Source organism: Peromyscus eremicus, chromosome 5 (genome assembly GCF_949786415.1).
Source record: "Peromyscus eremicus chromosome 5, PerEre_H2_v1, whole genome shotgun sequence".
In the NCBI taxonomy this organism is placed as follows: domain Eukaryota; kingdom Metazoa; phylum Chordata; class Mammalia; order Rodentia; family Cricetidae; genus Peromyscus; species Peromyscus eremicus.
In genome coordinates, this window is record NC_081420.1 from 55083204 (window position 1) to 55098426 (window position 15223).

Here is a 15223-nt window from a genome sequence, read left to right on the forward strand (position 1 = left end):
ACCCTGCATAAGCCCCAGGTTTCAAACAGCCAACTCATGCAATGAGCACAGGACCTGGTCCCACTGCCTGGATGCCTCCCAAACAGATCAAGCCAATCAACTGTCTCACCCATTCAAAGGGCCTGATCCAGTTGGGGGCTCCTCAGCCATTGGTTCATAGTTCATGTGTTTCCATTTGTTTGGCTATTTGTCCCTGTGCTTTATCCAACCTTGGTCTCAACAATTCTCACTCATATAAACCCTCCTCTTTCTCGCTAATTCGACTCCCAGAGCTCCACCCAGGGCCTAGCTGTGGATCTCTGCATCCAGATCCCTCAGTCATTGGATGGGGTTCCTAGTACGACAATTAGAGTGTTTGGCCATCCCATCACCAGAGTAGGTCAGTTCGGGCTGTCTCTCAACATCCCTAATTATCAGGGAAATGCAAATCAAAACAACTCTGAGATACCACCTTACACCTGTCAGAATGGCTAAGATCAAAAACACTGAAGACACCTTATGCTGGAGAGAATGTGAAGCTAGGGGAACTCTCCTCCACTGCTGGTGGGAATGCAAGCTTGTACAACTACTTTGGAAATCAATTTGGCACTTTCTTAGAAAATTAGGAATCAATCTTCCCCAAAATCCAGCTATAACACTCTTGAGCATATACCCAAGGAATGCTCAATCATACCACAATAGCACTTGCTCACTGACTGATTTTTATTTTAATTCAATCTTTCAACAAAATGTCCCATGCTTCCTCATTATTCCAGTTCAGGGAGAAGATCACTTTGCCCTGCCCACAAATTCTGCCTACTGGACTAACTTTAAATTTATACATTCTCCACCACTGGGGTACTAAAGTATGTCCCCATTCTCACCAATACTTTAATAGTCCAAGGTTAAATTCAGAAATTCTCATGTCTTTTGAAGCAGTGGTTCTGCTCTCAGAATCTTCTTTTCCACAAAATAAAAATCACTTCTACAGAGGGCAAATGGACAGATGTCAGCAGTACAGAGTGAGGAAAGCATGAGAAATGAGGAGGGAATGAGAATCCTTACCTGATTGCAGACAGGCTTGTACTTAAGTCCTGGCTTATTCAGGATTCTCTCTAACTGCTTGTGGTTAAAGTTGGACACCCCAATAGACTTGACCAATCCTGCATCCTTACACTTCTCCAATGCCTGGTGATGAGAAAGAGGTTGTGAAGAGCCATACTTGCAATTGGCTACATCAATATAAAGAGAAGATGGAACAGTTTAAAAAAAATATGAAGAGTGAGACATACATTTCCTCATTGGAACACTTGCCAGTGTGTACAAGTCCCTAAGTTTGATTACAGACACAAAAAAAGGTAGGGAGGAATGTATTGCCCAGGTGATCACTGGACTTAAATATGAAGAAGTCAACATAATGGTGATATTAAGAATAAGATGCCAGACAGCAAGATAGTTCTATGACATCACTAGAAAATTCAGAATGCTATTACATAAGGTGGCAAAATAACACATATTCCTTATTATTCTGAGTGCTTCTTCACTTTCCATCCCTTACATTTTAGTAATGCATTTCTCCCCTTCTACTCCAGCAAATATGTATGCATGTAAATGAATTTCTATACTGAAGGGAAAAATGAGCTGGCTCTCCCTCCTTCTGCTTGCTCTATTGTCCTTTTGAAAGGCACTCACCTCCCACGTGACACAGAAGTCCACTGTGTCCAGTAGTACTTTTCCTTGGTCATCTATTGGAAAATCATTATCCCCTGGCTGGAAGAGAAATGTTTGTTAAATAAATCTCACAAAAACATGTGTCTCACCTATAGTAATGCTTTTAATAATGTCTTGAAGGAGCTGGAGAGATAGCTCAGTGATTAAGCTTCTCTTTCAGAGGACCTGGGTTCAATTCTCAGCACCTACTTGGTGGGTGACAACTGTTTGTAACTAAGTACCAAGGGTCCCAATGCCCTCTTCTGTCCTCCAATGACAATAGTGCACAGACATACACACAAGACAAACACCCATACACATTAAACAAGTATTTTTTTTAAAAATTTTAAAGTGTATCTTGGAAATAAGACAGTAAGCAGCCATAAAGTGAGTGAAGCATCATCCTATACACTGTGTTTACAAAATGTTACACATGTAGAGTTGTAAAGTTATCTTTAGGAGCCTAGTTTTGCTATATTCTCTTATGGTAATTATATGAATAATTAAATATTTTCTTTATTACAATAATTTTATTTTTAAAATTATAATATGATTACATCATTTCTCTCCTTCCCTTTTCTCCCTCCAACATCACCAATGTTTCCCCTTGCTGCCTCTCAAATTCATGGCCTCTCTTTTTGTAATTGTTGTTACATAAACACACACACACACACACACACACACACACACACACACAAACATATAAAATTCCTGCACCTAAATAATATATTCAAATAACAATATGAGACCTGCTAATTGACCTGTATTCTTTTGTCCATTCTTTTTTTTTTTTTTTTTTTTTTTTTTTGGAAAAAAAAGTTTCCTATGCACTGGGAAGCCCAGTCATTGCATGGCCTTGACCTCCACCAAAATTTATATCAATCTAGTCCCAGTATAAATAATAAGTATGAATAAATGTGGGTCCAAGGGCAGCCATGAGAGCCAAGGATGGCCAATCAGGACTGAGTGCAAGATTGATTATGATAAGAAAAGATGCAGAGAAGCCATAAAGTGTCAATGACCTTGAAGTTGATACTATCTCGGGCCACTACTGCCACCAAGAAAGAAAATAGGAGCAAGACCCAAGCAAATACCTAGTAATACAAATAAATGTGAAAGATATGTACATACAAGATTTTCTGGAAGTTACTTCTACTCTGTGATTCTGACAATTTCTTGGATATCTCATTTCATAATCCAGTAAACTCTTTGTAGAACCACTCAGAAGTTTAATAACATAATCTAACTATAATGAAGTTATATGAAATTATAATGGAAACTTGTCTCAACCATCCATAAAAATTATTTCCATGCCCCCATGCAAAAATATGTACATTTGACAATATAAATCACCTACTTTCATCGGCACTGGGTAATGCATAATGTAAAGATCAACATAGTCCAGTTGAAGTCTTTTCAGTGATTTTTCCAAACTAGACTGGACCAGCTCTGGCCGAAAACAAGTGCACCAAAGCTACAGAAGTTGAAGAACAGAAGTTGTGATCAATTAATAGATTGCCCAAACATGCACACTTATTTATCCTAATACTGAAATATGTTTTGTACTTGAAGGAAAGTTATAATCATTCCTTTATACCAGAATTTACTTTACTCCTACTTAACGATGTGAACTCAATTATATATTTTTGTTATTGGTAGCTTGTTTATTAAACAATGAAAGAAAATTACTCAAGAAATAAAACACATACTACTAATAACATCCAACAACTGAAATATTTTCATAGACATTATAATCCACTATAACTTTCACTCACCATTTCTTCAACTGACACCTTTAACCAACTTCTGATCAAGTAATATAATTTTCACTTCCTTATATTATATTTCAATAATTTGCACACTTGCATACTATAAAAACAATACCTTTGTAGTGATGAACATGTCTTCTCTCTTTACAATGCCAGCTTTAATTTTGCTTTGAATGGCCTGTCCTACCTCCTCTTCTATTTGATATGCAAAAGCAGTATCAATATGGCGGTACCCAACACCTATAGCTAGGTTTGCAGCTTCCAGTGACTTACTCTTGGGAGCCTAGAGGAACAACCAAAAGAGAAATTTAGAGATGCATGTTCTGACACCTAGTTCAGAATGAGCCTAGATGGGAGTATACTAGATTAGAAAGAATTTTGTATTGCAGTCATCCTCAGATCACTTGTTAGGCAAGAGCCTAGTCCCCGATCCTTGAATTTCCACTTTCTACTCTACAAAACACAACAAATTCTCCAGAAACATTGTAGATGTCACAGAAGATGAAGTATTTCCACAGACTCAAATGGTTGCCTATATTTTGTCCCACATTTCAGGCAATGAGTCAAAATCTGCTTTCTCGGGGCCTTTCCTAACTAATAGCAAGATTTTCACATCTATGAACTTCTTTATACTCATGCAGTCCTGGATACTTATTGGCACTGATGAATGCCAAGCTCACCTTGGGTTCAACTGTTCGCTTAATCTCAATTTATGTAGTGGTGTTACTAAGCAAAAATGAACATAAGGAAATCTGCTTGGGATAAAGTACAATTACAAGGAGAACAGTGTCCTCCTTGACCCCAGGTAAGACATTGTCACAAAGGGATAAGAAAGCAAAGATCACAGACACTAAGCAAGGACAGGTTAATATTAGGGACTTGGGCAGAGAACAGTGTCATGGGTCAGTCTTTCTGTATATCCATTCTCTTTACCTGACAGACCTAAATACTGACAGGAAGAGAAAATTGACCCTAGGAATATATCCCCATTAAACACAAATTACCTACATCCTATTGGAGGTGTCAGCACTTTCAGCCTAATATCATTTGTTTAAAATAGATATGACTGGAATTAAATCTAAAATTACTGCCTTGACTGTGAGATTTGGATAATGATACGACAGTTCTTTTATTAAAGGATTTAAGATTGTGGCTGGGGAGATATCTCAATCAATAAAGTGTTTGCTAACAACTCTCAGAATCTTAGTTCAGACCCCCAGGCCTCATGTAAAATCAGAGCATGGCATAGTGGTATACACATGTAATCCCAGTGCTTGGGGATGCAAAGTCAGGGTGATCCCTGGAGTTCACTAGACTGCCAGTCTAGCTGAATCACTGAGTTCCAGAGTCAGAGGCAGACCTCACAAAAACACAGTGAGACCAGTAGAGGGAGACTTTGACCTCTAGCATCCACACACCCAGGGAACAAACTCATATGTAATCATAAACATTATACAAAGGGTTTAAAAAGGAAATCACAGGCCATTTCTGACTATTTTAATAATTTCTACTGTTATCTTTCCATGAAAAAGAACAGTGACTTAAATTCTGGCTTGTATCACTTTCTGTGGATACCAGACCTGACTTATCAAAGATTAAAGCCACTCTTCGACACTGAAGCTTTAGCAGTGGACTTGACCTGATCCTGGTTTTTGTGCCACTTTGCAAAAGAAACAAATCCTATATATTTCTCCAGATTTTTCTATGTATACATGCAAAAATCTAATAGGAAGGAAATGTACAAATTTGAAGTTAAGGGGAGTGGTCCTTTGTCACAGAATTAAAGTCTCAGAACGTTTAAAAAATAAGAAATTCGCTTCAGGTTAAGAAACAGTACACTTTGATGTTTTCAGATCTGGGGACCACCATTTGTTAAGTGAACCAACAGAAGTCTGTTAAAGGATCTCTAGAATTTATTGAGATATAGAAGGGAGACAATACACTCACGGACACAGAACAAGTAAACACCACTGCTTATTCAGCTGTTGTTGTCCTCCATTCTGCACAGGGTTTTTGGGAACCAACCATCCGGCCTCTGACCATCCAAGAGAGTACACGATGACTCTCCTTCAGCTCTTAAGGTGTCACATACAGACAAAGCCACACCCTAGGGCTTGTATTTCAAAGACATTGGCTGAACAGAACAAATTTTCCCACAGCAACCTTGCTCTAAACCCAACATGCATTAATGAAGACCAATAATTCACACTCATCTTTACTAGGTCCTCCTTCCCCTTATCATAATGATGCATTACAAACTCCAGTGAGTTTCCCACAGTTGAGAGTTTGTACATGGGAGAGCTTACTTAGCTCTGGTGCAGTATTCACTGTGCGATGCTGAAGGCTAACCCAAAACAAAACTGAAATATTCCTCAAATACTTGTTTCATGCATTAATCTACAAGGAGACACCCTGAGTTACCACACAAATTTCCCTGCATCTTTCCTCCTTGAAAGGAAAAACGGTGTCATAGATTGTAGTCATAAACAGAGAAGTCCTCTCTCACACTGCAACCAAGAAAGCTGATTGGCAATCTGGTGAAGTTCTTCTCTTCTATCAAACTGAGAAACATAGACATAGGAAAAGCATAGTGCTCAGAATTGTTAGGTCAAGAATATGTCCCTTTAAGTCTGGAGCTCAGAGCCTGAAGATTCATGCCAAGTTCACTCTTAGAGGCTTCAAGTAAGAACAGTAAACCCACAGGCAGGTCTGGGCTAGAAAAACAAATCCAAGAGAAAAGACACAGCCACATCCTGCCAAGCCCTGGTTCCTAAGCCTACAGCAAGAATAACCAGAGAAGATTAAAAAAAATCTTTCTTATTATCCCTGAAGTCCCTGACCGAGTTATAGTAAATGTTCTAATGCCACTGAGGCATGTACCTTATAGCTCCATCATATACAACACTCACATCCATCCTCAAAGAAAATGTTTTCAGAGTTAGGCCTTCCCTTTGTTCTCCATTAAGCATGCCTCTCTGCTGGCTCACCAGGAGCAGGGAACTTTCTCCCAGAGAAGTGCAAGCATGGAGAAAGACCCTATTCTGCCAGAATCCTGACTCAGCCTATCTAGGGAACCAGCTTCGTCTCCTACCCACAGCCACCAATTGTAGATGCTGCTGTAACCTCTATTTAACAAAATTAATAAACAAGTGGGGAGTCAATCAAACCCTGATGCAGGACAAACCTAACTCTCTGCCTTCTTGGACTTGGAATAGCTCTAGCCTGGAAATAACTGAGAATCATATAGTCTTACCTCTTGGGGTTTATAGGTGCCAAAACCCAGAGCAGGAATGAAGTGGCCATCATTTAGTTTGACAAACTGCTGTTTGGAACTCATGGCTTGCCACTCCTCTGCCTAAGCAAGTCCTGAATCTTCTGGTGCCCTAAAGGGGAAGGTGGTAAACATTATATATCAACTTCCTGTCTACTGGCTAACAGTTGGCACTCTCATTCTGGTGGTTAACCATTCCTACTTGCTGGCTAATGTTTAACCATTTCTACTCCCTAGATAATGATTAACTAGTGCTACTGTCTGGCTAATGGTTAAACAATACTGCTGTATACCTACCTTTTAAATACTACTGTATTTAAAATACTACTGTATTAAATACTACTGTCTAATGGACAGCTGACAGAAAGGAGGAGGCCATGAAGTTAAAGCCTTATCTCTCATGGAAGAAAGGAAACCACTCATTTCCATATGAAGAATGAATTTTAAACAAAGTACTATATATTGATAAATTATTTGTTTTCTGTAACTTTCTTTTATTACCACATATGTTATATTTGTGGAGAAGAGAGTTACTGAATAATCATAATACTTCAGACACTTATTGTCCTTTGATCATTATGAAGCCTTCACTTGACCATGCATCATTGGAGATAATGAGCTGCAACTCACCATATAAACATATTAAAAGAACAAAGAAGCTACAATCGAACATTCAAAACATTTTGATACTCAACAATTAAATTTAGTCAACAATTACAAATAGAAGGGTTAGTCTTTTTTGAAATTTTTCCTGTATTTTTCCATTGTCATTGTCACAATACAATCCTGAAATGCATAAAGGGGACAACACAGAACAGTGCTTAGTGGTTGATGAACAATTGGCAGCTACTGGATATTGTTTTACAAAAAGCAAGGGGACTTAAACATTACTATAGCACTCATTTGTTAGGCAGTTTTGAAATATTTGTGTACATGTGCTGGGTGTGCCAGAAGAGAGTGTCTCATCAATTGTGGCTGTAGTTACCAGCAGTCATGGGTGACCTAGCTTGTTATAAGATTGTTGGTCAACAATTCTGGTCCCATGACCTCACAGCAACCATTCTTAACCACTGAGCCATCTCTTCAGTGTCTGATTTTTTAGATAACTATAAATAAGATGTTAAATGCAGATCAATATTTTATAATTTGTAGCCTCATTCAAGATTCATAAAATAACTAAACTTAAAATAATCAAATGACTATGAGTTTGGAGTGGGAGAGTAAATGCAACGTATTGATGAGATACTATTCTATTTTTTTTATTCTATTAAACACAGACTATATTGGTTTTCACTAAAACAGAACATTTGAAACCAGAACGTGTGATAATTTTTGATGTAATGTGGCCATACAATGTGCATTCTATACAAGGTAAGGCTGAAATTTATAAAACTTCATTCTTCTGAAAGAAACAGTTTTGTTAATTAATAACATTTCTATATTCTTTCCAACCTAGAATTAATATCTGTCAAGTTGGCGTCTGAAAAAAAATGTATTTACTAAGAAATATAACGAGGGCTAAAGAGAGTGCTCTGCTGTTAAGAGAATCAGCTCCTTTTTGAGAGGATGAAGGTTTCATTTCAGCAGCCATTTGGCAATCCAGAGTTATGTACCTCCAAGGGATCTCACACCCTCTTCTGGCTTCCATGGGTACTACATGCATGTGGTGGATAGACAAATTATCTATCCACATAAAAATGAATCGTGCAGAAAAGAGTATCAGCTATATTTCATTTGTGCATATTTTCTGTTGCACAGAAATAGAGATCTATCAATGTGACTGAAAGAGCCTGTAGTTCATTCTATTGCTTGGTAGTACTGTATTTGTTTACATGTATGTCACATCTTGTTTACACCTGCATTTGTTGATGGAAATTTTAGCTCCTTCCACTTATTGAACTCATGAAACTCCTTTTTAACATTATCACACTTTACTTTTGATTGTCTGCAGACTGTTTGAGTGTGTGTGTGTGTGTGTGTGTGTGTGTGTACAAATGTTTCAGTGTGGAAGCTGATGTCCTAGAGAAGCCAATCTTAAGGGTCATTACCAAAAGCTACAAACTCCAGAGCATCTGTCGAGGTGAGACACTGTGACGTCAGGGGTAATTTCTCTCATGTGGTAATATGCATTATGTCTCATTCATAGTCATTCTTCTTTCTTCCACGTGCTTCCAGGGTGAGAAAAGAGAGGACTACATTTAGAATCAGAAGTTGAAGCTCCTACAGGGTCTGGCTCTTCCACTTCCACTGCTTGGTAACATCAAGCTAATCTCAACCCTGCCCTTCTGGTTTGGGGGATTCCTTTACTACCTCAAGAATTCTGATTCTTCCTTAGACCTTCTCAATGATTGCTTGTGCTTTTCCATATTTATACAGGAAAAAAAGCCAAATAATCATGACTCCTCAGCACAGTTGCTACATGACAGGTGTGTTTTCAAAGGGCCATTGGCTGTGTTTATTAAGAAGATGCTGAAGGTGTCGGGAAAAATAAGTTCTCTCAGACTTCTCACAATTCATATGTAAAATGGCACAGGCTTGGATCAGAACACCAGCAGGGAGGATGGCCAACTGTTTGAGTAAAATGACAATTTTTCAAGAATAGAGTCAAAAGCCTTTCTGATATATCACACACATAGTAAGAAAAAAGAAATGAACTCCATGTTAACTCCCCAGATTTAGTAAGGCCAACAACTGAAGGAGCTGGCTGAGGAAATGAGGATGGAGCAGATTTTCTCAGGAAGACAATGAGTTGAATTTTAAACACATTACATTTGACTTTCCAGGTATCCACCTAAGTGTGTAAGACAGTTGTGCCACTAAGCCTAGAGGTGTGCCAATGACACATATTTAGATTCTGTTGGAAAATAATTTCCAGCTTAGGCGCCCTGAAATTAGTGTGAAAATGAGTGGGTTAGTATGGACATTAATAAAATGATACATGAGACATCCTAAGGTTGAGTTGGTGAAAGGAAATTTAGAAGGAGCAGAAACTAGAATGGAAACTGAGAAGTACAGGTCCTATGATACAAGCAAATGGAGGAGGATATTTGTTCCAAATTTCCCCCGAGTTTGCAGTATGCAGCAATGTGTCTTTTCCTAACATGACCCACATGACCTCACAAAGCCCTAGTTGTTCATGACTGTTCTTTACTGTGTGCTCGGCTGCCACTTAGTGTTACGAGAGGGTGATAATACAGCTCTTTAGTTATAATCATAAACTTTAAATGGTATTTTATAAATTAGGGGCTCCTCCTGGACCACACAGAAAAGAAGTGGAAGAGCACTAATGGCCATGTCACACTTAACTGGTTGAACTTCAAGAAGTCTAACTGGTAGGAGAGGCAAGAGACTCCAGCTTCAAGTGACCCCACCCCTCCACCTGGCCAAACACAGTTTTAGAGGCCCAGAAAGAGGCTCCCTAGTGCTTTGTCTTGTCTTTGCTCCTGTCTTTCTACCTTTCTCCTCTTACTATGTCTTCTCCTCTTAGTAGTATTTGAATTTATTTTATTTATAAAAATGTTTTTATGGTTTTATTTTTATTCTTCTTAAGTTTATTAATTTTTCTTACACATTTTTTGTTGGTCAATTATATAAATATATTTCTCACTCTTCGGTCAACTTCCTATGACATTCTTCTATAATCTTATTTTTTTCTCTTTTATTTAATATTAGCTGACATTTCTCTTCCTCCTTTTTTTACCTTTTCACTTATTTTGTTCTTTACTACATATATATTTACCCTGAATAATTTTAACCTTTTTTTTTCTATTTTTGTTTTACATGGCCATTGCCTTTGATGGTATGGTATTTAATTGGTTTTTAGTGTTTCTATATTGATTTGATTAATGTTATTCTGTTATAGTGGCTTGACTTTTATGCTCATGATGGTAGTATGGATTGATCCCTCAAGACAGACTGTTCACTAAAAAAAATGTCCTAATAAAACAAAAAATACCGAAACTGACAAATGCACATATCAACACACAGAAACACAAGAACAAAAACACAAAAGACAACATGATGTCTCCAAGACGTCATAGCACCTCCACTGATGAATACAAAAATGATGAAATGACTAAAATGCTGAACAAAGAAAAGGTCTATAAGCAACATAGAAGAAAAGTCAGTAATATGGATAAATTTGTAAAGGAAACAAATTTTGAAAATAAAAAGCAATTTGAAATGTTGGAAAATAAAAACAAATAAAATACAGGGTCAAAATCCCCAACACCAGGCTAAATTAAGCTTAATATGGAATATCAGGCATAGAAGACAAAGATGAGAAAATACGACGTTCAGATGCAAATAAAGACAGGCAAACAGGAATGACCATAACATTCAGGAAATCAAGAGACCAAGCCTGAGACTCCATGAGACAGAAGGAGCTGAGACCAGCACGAAAGGCACAGAAAGTCTACTCAATAAAATTATAGAAGAAAATGATCCAAATCTAGAACATTCTACTACAAGAGACTTTACAACCTCAAGTAGGCAGTAACCAACAAGAACCTTGCCACGGCATACTATAATTGAGATGCCAAGACAACAAAAGTAAAAGCTCCAAGAGAAAGCTGTCACTTCACTTTTATGGGTAAAGCCATCAGAATAACATGAGACCTGTGAGCAGAAACTGTGAAATCGATAAGAGCATGAGAGCTATTTCAAGCTTTGGAAGTAAATAGTGGCTAACCAAGAGAAAACAAAACTTCTGAAGACCAGTACAAATTAAATCCATGACCACTAAGCCCGCACTCCAGAAGATAGTTAATGCTTGTTATGTAGAGAAACTGTAGGGAAACTTTTCATAAGCAGTTAAAGGCAAGGGCTCACGGACTCAGATGGCCAAGAAAATGATGGTAAGAACAGATTAATGGAATTAGATGAAATTTGGAAAGTTCTTCAAAGTAAGGAGGATAATCGACACAGTGAAAGAGCAGCTGACACAGTGGGAGACAGTCTTCCCCGAGTATACATCTGATAGGCTACTAATATCCAGAATATTTTAAAAGTTCAATAAATTAAGCACCAAAAAAGTATCCAGTCACTGAAAGGGAAATTGAACTGATCAGACAGATTTCAAGGAATAAACACAAATTCCCAATAAATTTATTTTAAAAAATTTAATGTGCCTATGCATTAAGGACATGAAAAATTAAAACTATACTGAGGCTCCCTCTGACCCCACTGAAAAACGGTATTATTTTTTAAAAATGCTGACAAGGATCAGGGGAACCCTTATGCATTACTGTTGGGAATGTGAACTAGTATAGTTTGTTTGTAATTAGTATAGAGTTTAAAAATAAACTACTAAAAATAGACCAACCATGTGATCCCTGGATACTATACACCCCTGTTTGTATAGTGAAGTAACCTTGAGTCAGCATTCCACAGAAATACTTGTACATCCAATCCATGTTGACTGCTTGATGAACTGATGAATGAATTGATGAATGAATTGAAAACAACATAATACATATAAAACAAGATATATATTATGCACACACATACAAACACACAGTGGAGTTTTATTCTGCTATAACAAAAAATAAAGTATACCACCTGCAAAAAAAAATAGATGAAAATTAATTTGCCATATTAAGCAAATAAGCCAGACTTGGAAAAACAAACATACTTGCTTTCTCTCATGTGCAGAATTTAGGCTTCAAATAAATAAACATGTTTTATAACATCATATCATATCATGTAAAAATAGACAAAGGAATATGCTATAGAGAAAGAGAGCGGACCAGGAGCTGGGTAGTGGTGGTGCATGCCTTTAATCCCAGCATTCGGGAGGCAAAGCCAGATGAATCTCTGTGAGTTTGAGGCCAACCTGGTCTACAGAGAAAGGTCCAGGACAAGCACAAAAACTACACAGAGAAACTCTGTCTCAAAAAGCAAAAAAAAAAAAAAAAAAAAAAAAGGATGGAAAAAAAAAGACAGGGGCCCAGAGAGGACAATGGAAGAAAGAAAGACAAATATTATGCTTTTTATGTGTATATCTAATAAAATTTCAAATTTAAAGTCCATTAAACTATTCCTTTATCATACAACTAATTGTTCTGAGGACAATACCTGAATAAAAGCTTCTTCTTCTGAATCTGGTAAACTATTGACTTTGATCATTTCATTTCTCAGGACCAACTTTACCACTTGAAACCCAACAGTTGAGAGTGACACACATGAGTCCCTATAGCCCAGGTCCAGCATCTAGTGAGAGATTCTGAGGCTACTCCACAAAAATGCAGTATGACTCGTGTATCTTATCCTCATTACCATTTAGGACATTAACTTCTCTGGATCTGACCTGCTAGGAAGGAAGAAATATATCCAGAGTTCATATAAATAGAGAATCTACCGCCATCTCATTGCAATCAATATTGAAAACAGGAAGCTGTTAGGCAATGCTCTAGATTAGATATTTTCATTTTTCTACAAAGCTATAAAATAAACTGAAATAGGCAAACACAGTACGCAGAATAACTAATAGGTGATGACATGATCAAACCCTGAGACAGAGCAAGCTCTGACTATCTTGTCTCCCGTTCATGGACTAGTTCTAGTGTGAAGAAACTGAGAACCAGAAGCAGGTGACTGGGCAATCCAGTTGAGTACCCACTCATTCTACATCTGTTTTCCATTGATCCTGCAATACCAGCACCACTACTGTTGCTTCAGAAGCTCCACAAACTGATGTGTGTAATTCATTTCCTGTCACTCTTCTGGTTAAACAGATACTGTTTCTCTTTTCCTTCCCAAGACACAAGAATAACAGAAATCATTACATCTAAAACTTCTTCCATGTTCAAGCAACAGCATGGGGAGAGCAGAGGTTAAAGCAGTAGTCCACATGTACCAGAGTTCGAACCAATTTGCTTATTTTATATGAATTAGAATCCCTAAATTTAAGACTCTATCATGATAAAGAAACATCTTTTAATGAATTTTCTTTTTAGAGTCTTTCAATCATAGTAAATTATGCAATGTATTTATTGGATAAGCTAGCATTTGTTATACTGGGATGCATTAGCCTCCTACTTCCTTGATAATTTTTTTTTGGTCACCATGAACCCTTTGTTTTATATTTGTATGTGGAGGCAGAATGTGCATGATATGTTTATAAATATGTATGCAAGTGTGTGGGCACATATGCCTCAGCATGGAAATCAGAAGACAACCTCAGGAGTTAGTCCTTGATCCTTAACTTCCACCTTGGCTGAGACAGATTTCTTGCTGTGGTTCACTGCTGAGTATGCCAGACTAGCTCACCCACAAGCACCCAGGGATTCATTCTCCCATCTCTGTATTCTGTCCCACTATAGAGACATTGAGATTACAGACACAGGCTACCATACAGGCTTTACACAAATTCTAGGAATCTGAACTCAGATCTTACACTTACACATCCAGCATTTTATCCACTGAACCATCTTCCCAGCTCACAAAGCCTCTACATAATCAGAAGTCCCTTGAAACAATCAAATGTTTTATACTATGCACATAGCAATACGCACAGAGAGAGCATTAAAGATATGACAATTGAGTATTTCTCAATCTTTGACTCTTAAGAAGCTAAGTTGAAAATTGAAAAGAAAAATACCCTTTCAACTTTCTCCCTGACAAATATATTTTTGCTTTGTAAATATTATGCTTAGTCATGACACTGTAGTGAGAGCACTGTGCAATATAAAGGGCAGTACAGTAGTGTACTGATTATATGTAGAATGATTAACCACTGTTGGAAATCAGTGCCAAGGTACAAACAGAACCTTAGGACTCATTGTACCTTTCACCTGTTATACAACTATGAGAATCTATCAGTATAGTCAAAATGCAGAAGACTACTTCATTTAATGTGTGACCTTACTCAGAATTATTCATGTAAGAGGAATCGGGAAGCACTTCATGGCTGTAAATTTTAGAGTACTTGTGTAGGACTTGAAATATTGGCATCAAAATACCACAACATAGTTCTAAGTGGAGCATACAGATTTCATATTAATGAAGAAAGTTTAAATACAGGACTAGAGCTTTTAATGCATTTCTTTCAAAGAGCAGGGAGTATATTATCATCCATACTATCACATAGTTATATGACATGGGTGATAGAAAACAAGAAGACTGGAATTTTTAAGCAGTCCTTATTTCTGAAAGTTCAGAGTGTGGTTATGTTATGTCCTATGTGCTTTTTCAGTTATTATACGAAAATTTTGTTATTTTCAACTCTATGAAGGGTTTCTTTACAAGCAGCTAAGAAATGCTGAGAACAGAAGAAATAGTCTTTCTGAAGAGTACTCTAATTGGTGTGCTATACCAAATGTCAGTCCCCAAAGCATGCATACAATTGACATTATACAGACACAGGGAAGTGTTTTTATGTATTTATAAATATATATATATGTGTGTGTGTATGTGTGTGTGTGTGTATGTGTATATCTGTGTGTGCATATAGCAATAATTAATTTTAAAAGGCCATAAATTTGAAAGAGCAGAA

At 37.3% G+C, this 15223-nt stretch overlaps 1 protein-coding gene across 2 annotated transcripts in view; it reads right to left on the reverse strand.

Annotated features, from left to right (window-relative positions):
- The window catches only part of LOC131911432 (aldo-keto reductase family 1 member C13), a 31949-nt gene extending 22546 nt beyond the window's left edge, over positions 1–9403 (reverse strand). The window contains exons 1-6 of one of the 2 annotated variants that reach the window (XM_059263465.1): positions 8778–9403; positions 6712–6841; positions 3574–3741; positions 3047–3163; positions 1672–1749; positions 1045–1167 (exon numbers count right to left, since the gene is read on the reverse strand). In XM_059263465.1, the coding sequence (XP_059119448.1) occupies positions 1045–1167; positions 1672–1749; positions 3047–3163; positions 3574–3741; positions 6712–6795 (570 nt within the window). In that variant the 5' untranslated portion in view covers positions 6796–6841; positions 8778–9403. The remainder of the gene's footprint in view (positions 1–1044; positions 1168–1671; positions 1750–3046; positions 3164–3573; positions 3742–6711; positions 6842–8777) is intronic. The other variant, XM_059263466.1, reaches the window with a different exon arrangement.
- Between the last annotated feature and the right edge of the window lie 5820 nt (positions 9404–15223).